General features: G+C 45.0%; 1 protein-coding gene across 1 annotated transcript; it reads right to left on the reverse strand.

Moving 5' to 3' along the window:
* Positions 1 to 213: 213 nt before the first annotated feature.
* Positions 214 to 5871, reverse strand: LOC145719612 (transketolase-like protein 1; the record flags this gene model as incomplete). Its single annotated transcript, XM_081811122.1, has 4 exons — positions 5649 to 5871; positions 1538 to 1635; positions 425 to 616; positions 214 to 341 (listed from the first exon to the last, which is right to left on the reverse strand). Coding segments are annotated over exons 1-4 (502 nt in total), but the record flags the coding sequence as incomplete, so codon positions are not given.
* Positions 5872 to 6543: the final 672 nt, after the last annotated feature.

Genomic DNA, 6543 nt, shown 5'->3' on the forward strand with positions numbered 1-6543 from the left:
CTCACTTGCTGGGGGTCTGGGCTTCCCCTCCAATCCTAATCAGACCTGCTATCTATGAGGGCCAAGCAAGAGCCTCCAGCACATATTACAGGCATAATCACTGAGCACAAAGCCAGTTTGTCTGCCTTGCCATCCTGAGCCTCCTTCTGCCACACATCGCTATGCAGACAGATGTTTTTAATAACCCTAAGCAGAAAGGAAACATTTGCTTACTTGGAATGCCCCGGCCCTTGAAGGTCTTGGCAACTACAGCACTGGGCTTGTTCCTCACTTGACTTGCCTGCCAGAACACCTGGCACAGTGCCTCCACATCACGGCCATCCACCACGTAAGTATTCCACCTGTCAACCCAGGAGAATGCCAGATTACAACGTGAAGGGGGGATTAGACAGAAAGAAGATGACATAAAATAGGACACAGTTACCCAAAGGCTTCACAGCGCTTCTGATAGACATCTATGCAGTGCTCAAGGGGCAAGGCACCACTGTGACCCAGGCGGTTCACGTCGAAGATGGCCACAAGATTGTCCAGATTGTAGTGGGAAGCAAAAGCCAATGCCTCCCAGACGGAGCCTTCAGAGGACTCGCCATCTCCCATGAGGCAGAACACGCGGTAGCTGCGGCAAGCCAAGAAAGGTTAAGACTGTGCTTAGGGATCTTCTGGGTCACTCAAACAAATATATTTCATGGAGAGAAACAAAGGAACAGACTGAAACAGTTGCTTCACATCATTAAGTTCCTAAGACTATTTCCATTGTCAATTCTGTCCAAACTTGACAGCTAAGGAAACACAGCTTTAAAAACTTGGGCCTCACAAGATGGACTTCACCTTTGGCTAGTTTTCTCATTCTAGCGTTCTTCTGCCATTTCTCTGGGATCCATAAACGAGGGGATGGGGAGAAAGTAGCCCCCTTAAACACCCAAATGATCTTTTTAAATACACAGGTTTTCTCAGTAAGCTTCGTTTTAAGCACTGCCATCTTCTATTTCTCATCTTACAAATTTATTTACAATAATCGTAACAATCAAAACATTCTACCTCAGGAGCATATGTGCTGTTGTAAATGGTAAACCTCTCCGCAACAAAAGCACAAAAATGTTAATAATACCAATAAAACACAACCCATACCCCACAAAAATGCTGCAAAATTTTAAAAAAATTTATTAACCACAGGATAGGAACTAATAGAGCAATAATGAGAAATGAAAAAGCCACTGTAGAAAAAGAACCCTTTGATTATTAACATATAGGGGTCCCTAATGCAAATACACCAGCTACTCACTCTATAATGAAGCTCACGGAGATGCAAAATAGAAAGCTGTCTTAGAAAATAGAAATAAACCAGTTTCTACACTGCAGAACCCAACCAGAGAAGCTAGAACAGTTTCCAGAAACACGATTTCTTTACTGCTTGAACACTTGGTAGTCTGAACTTTCAAAACAATTACCGTCTTCCCAAACTAATAAACCATAAATAAAGCCAAAGTGCCCGAGGGATGGGGTGGAAACAAGTAAGCAGTTACTCGGTGTGTCTTACCTTGCTTTGTCAAAGTACTTGCCAGTATATGCCATCCCGCAAGCGGCCCCCAGTCCTTGCCCGAGCCATCCAGTTGCCACATCAACAAATGAAAGTCTCTGTAAGAGAAGGGACCAAATGAACCTAGATGCACAGGCTGCTCTTTTGAATGGCCTCTCCCACCCTTTAGAGTATCTATCTCTTTACCACACTTACATGCACCCCAAGTCTCAGATCAACATCACCAAGACAAGGGGAGCCATAGTAATCCAAGTTCAACTGAACCTGTGGGAACATACAAAAGGACAGTCTCTTTCCACACAGCAGCCTAAACAGAGCCCAGGAGCAAAGGAGGAAATGTAAGCATGAGCCTTGCCATTTTCATAAGGTCTTTTATCTAGTCATGCACAAACCAGATGTTCAATCTTTTTGGAGAATGTGGGTTCTTAAACAGAAACCAAAAACACTGAAGATGATTACAATTTCCCTGGTTTGTAACTCAGGTCAAATGGGATTTCAGAAGTGGTCATCTAGAAGTGCCAGAAATAAATCACTACACCACTACTCTTCCTCTCCCCTCCTCCTGTGTCTATGCGCAAGCTATCTTTATCCCATGGAGAAAATACCCTCTGGGTACCATAAGGCAGTGCCAAAGGTCCCAAGCTTCCAAAGACACACTGAGCTTATTCAATGCTTCCACTGCCACCACCTTGTAGTCGTCACAAACGTCTTTTGTCACTGCAGCGACCTCCAAACTTCCCCCCCATAGCTCTTCTCAACACAGCCATCAGGGGGAGCCTGTTAAAACCTGTCCACTCAGGCGCCTGGGTGGCTCAGTTGGTTAAGCGACTGCCTTGGGCTCAGGTCATGATCCTGGAGTCCTGGGATCGAGTCCCGCATCGGGCTCCCTGCTCGGCAGGGAGCCTGCTTCTCCCTCTGACCCTCCCCCCTCTCATGTGCTCTCTCTCTCTCATTCTGTCTCAAATAAATAAATAAAATCTTTAAAAAAAAAAAAACAAAACAAACCTGTCTACTCATCACCATGCAGAGAGAACGGTCCAAGGTCTCTCCATCTCCTGCCACTACAGAGCCCAAGTTCTTGCACCAGCCTGTCCACTCCAGCCCCCATCTGACATGCTGGTTATCTAGGTTTCTTGTCTGACCCTTCCCACCAATGTCAGCTCCATTCAAGCAAAGAATTAGGTGGTGTTGCTACCAAAGATGGGCCAATAGTACTTGTTAGTCTCATCCCTCTCCCGTCCTGCTCCACCCTACCCCTCTGCTCCTCCCAGGGCTCTTAACCTTCTCGAGCTTTTCTTCACATGCTTTGTGCCCCCCGAGACTCCCTGTTTTGTATCTCTAGCCCGGTAGAACCATACCACTGAAGCTCTTTCTTCCACTCCATGGTTCCTAGCCTTACTCCCATAATAAGGTCTGGCCCCCAGTTGCCTTGTGTGCCCTTGGACTGAGCCTGGGCTCTGCACCCAGACCAACTCTGCTTCCCCCTGGCTTTAAAGCGGGCGGGGTGTGTGTGTAAATGAGCCCACTTCTTCAAGGCTTCTTCATTTTATGGGTATGACGAAGAGTCCCCCTCAGGCAGCAGGAGGCTGTAGAACTGATTGAGAAGATTGGCAGACACCAGCATGTTGCCTGGCACTGTGGAAGTACTCCCACAGAGTTCCCTTTTCTTCTCTAAGGACCCTTATGCTGGGTATAGGGGCATACACTCACAATTTAGGGGGGGCAAGAGCTACAATAAAAATGCATGCTAGGTGCTATGTCCACTCAGAAAAGACTTCTCCCTCAGATGATAGGTCTCACCTTTGCTCTGGCACAAAGAACAAGTTTACAAAAAAGCCTTCTGGTTTCTTCCCTGGCCTCCTTGACTGGAGAAAACAAGAGCTGATAAATCAAAAACAAAGGCCTAGTGGGGAGAATTGGGGGATCACAAGACCCTCCTCACAAGCCTTCACAGTACTTCACAGTCAGCAATATCAATACTGCCAGGCCTTAACGGTGAGCCTCCTAATGCAGTTGTTTGTGTTGGACGTTCACGCCCCAGAAGCACCAGTTGTGAAAACCTTGGCTCCTTCGCTGTAGCACGTCCACTTATTCCATTCTCACAGCCAATGCCATGATGGACTATGCTCCTATGTGTTTTCTCCTTCCTTCCAATTTTATCTGCTTCTTAAATCTGATGAATATATAAGTTCTGGCAGCTAACAGTGCCCAGCCTGCTACTGCACACGAGAAAGCCTCTTTATCGCTCTCAGGACAATGACCATGAGTACGATAGCAGCAGTTATGGGATACTCTAGCCATCTTACCATTTTTTAAACCAGAGATCTGAATGCTCATACTGTGTTTCTACATCTACATTTGTTCAATTTTTATTGTGAAGGAAGGTCAAGCTTATAAAAAATTTTTGAGAATAGTACAATGAAGTCCCATATATTCTTCACCTAGATTCACTGCTAATAGACCATTTTTGCTTCATCTTGCTCTTTTTACACACACAGTCATAAATTTTGGTTTATTTTTTTGATAAACCTCATTTGAGATTACATTTCAGACACCAAGACATGGTCAAAATTATGACCCCAGATACTTCAGCCACACCCATATTCTGACTTTATTCTTTTTTTTTTTTTAAAGTAGGCTCCATGCCCAGTGTGGAGCCCAACATGGGCCTTCAACTCATGACCATGAGATCAAGACCTGAGCTGAGATCAAGAGTCAGACAGTCAACTGACTGAGCCACCTAGGCACCCTCTGTCTTTATTCTTTAAACTAATTCCCACTGCCCAGATCTGGGATTTGTTTGTACATGGTACTCTACCAGTTGAATTTTAAATGTTTTGCTTAGGACACAGCAACCTTTCAGATAGCATCAAAAGAACTGCACATTCTTGGGGCGCCTGGGTGGCTCAGTCGTTAAGCGTCTGCCTTCGGCTCAGGTCACGATCCCAGGGTCCTGGGATCGAGCCCCACATCAGGCTCCCTGCTCAGTGGGAAGCCTGCCTCTCCCTCTCCCCCTGCTTGTGTTTCCTCTCTCGCTGTGTCTCTCTGTCATATAAATAAAATCTTAAAAAAACAAAAAAACCTGCACATTCTTCTAGATTGACCTTACTTTTAACATCACTCCTCTTTCCTGTTCCCCAAAGTTATGCAGTACCTGGTACTATACTTAGTATAATGAGAAAGACCCCCATTGTGTCAGGTTAGATCTACAGAGATATGAAAAATAAAGGTTATTGACAGACTATCTCTCCGAATTAAGCTCAGTTTTCCTTGAGCTCAAGCAAGTCAGATCTACTGCTGCCCACCTTTACCCAGGTGGCAGAGTATTGGAGCACGACCCTATCAAGGGGGGGCTTTAGTGCTAGGTGGGATAAGGCAGGGCACCGACAAAGGAAAGGAAGGGTGGCAAGTTGCCATAAGTCATCCTTCCCACCACTGTAGTCCTTGCTAGAACACTTTAAACAAAGATTTTATACAAGAGGTGGGGGGGGGCTTTGGGTGGTGATTAGGTCACAAGGGCAGAACCCTCACAAATAGGATTAGTACCCTTATAAAAGAGGGCCTAGAAAGACTACTTTCCCTTCTCCCATGTGAGGATATAATAAAAAATCTGCAACCAGGAAGAAGACTCTCACCAGAATGTGACCATGTGACCCTGACCTTGGACTTCCAGTCTGCAGAACTGTTAGAAATAAATTTCTATTGTTTATAAGCCACCCAATCTGTGGTTATTTTGTTACAGCAGACTAAACAGACTAAGACATGAGGCAAAGAAATAATAACCAAAAAGATAAACAGAACCCATTTCAGGCCTGATTACCACACAGTGGCTTTTAAAATCATTTTAAAAACCAAGCATCGGGGCACCTGGGTGGCTCAGTTGGTTAAGCCACTGCCTTCGGCTCAGGTCATGATCCCGGAGTCCCTGGATCGAGTCCCGCATCGGGCTCCCTGCTCAGCGGGGAGCCTGCTTCTCCCTCTGACCCTCCCCCCCCCTCATGCTCTATCTCATTCTCTCTCTCAAATAAATAAATAAAATCTTAAAAAAAAAATAAAAATAAAATAAAAAAGCAAGCATCTGAGCAGGCCCTGGGCTCCTGTGCGGGCTTACCTTGGAGAGAATGAAACGGTCATTGTCTACGTTCTCCGGATCGTCCTGTTTATATCTCATGATGTGGAAAAACAGCACGGACATGATCTCAGCAGCACTGCTGGAGGATGTAGGGTGGCTTAAAGACAGACATAGCACAGGTAAATTACTCACCAGGGACACAGTGCATGCGGAGACTTTTAGTACATAAGCTCCTTAGACTGAAAGCAGCAGTCATTTCTCCCAGGCATGGAAGAATCCAGCCAAGGCAAAGGGATGCAGGGCCCCTGCCTCCCAAGTTCATGGCTTTTAAGGATGCTGTAAAGCTCAGTAACCTCATAACCTCTCTCTCTGGGAAGAGCAAGACCTCCAAGACCCCCCCCCCCCAATTAACGGAGCACCTGTATACTTGGGGCAAGTTCACCTAGTGATTCTGTAAACACTTGAGTATTGTTTAATTTGTTTGAAATCATCTGTGATATCATTAAACACAAACACCATAAAGCAGAAATAAACCCATATGTATATGAGAAACTAATATTTGACAAAGGAGTCAAGAATACTCAATGGAGAAAGGACAGTCTCTTCAATAAATGGTGCTGCGAAAATTGGATATTCACATGTGAAAAAATGAAACTAGAAATCGGACCTCACACCACTCACAGAAATTAACTTGAAATAAATTAAGACGCCTAGAAGAAAGCAGGAAAAAAACCTCCTTGACATGGGCCCTCATACTCATTTTTTTTGGATAGGACAACTAAACCACAAGCAACAAAATAAAAAATAAACAAGTGGGACTACATCAAACTAAAAAACTTTTTTTTAAAAGATTTTATTTCTGGGGTGCCTGGGTGGCTCAGTCGTTAAGTGTCTGCCTTTGGTTCAGGTCATGATCCCAGAGTCCTGGGACTGA

The sequence above is a fragment of the Leptonychotes weddellii genome, unplaced genomic scaffold (assembly GCF_054177405.1).
Source record: "Leptonychotes weddellii isolate Sample4059 unplaced genomic scaffold, ASM5417740v2 HiC_scaffold_5699, whole genome shotgun sequence".
Taxonomy (NCBI): domain Eukaryota; kingdom Metazoa; phylum Chordata; class Mammalia; order Carnivora; family Phocidae; genus Leptonychotes; species Leptonychotes weddellii.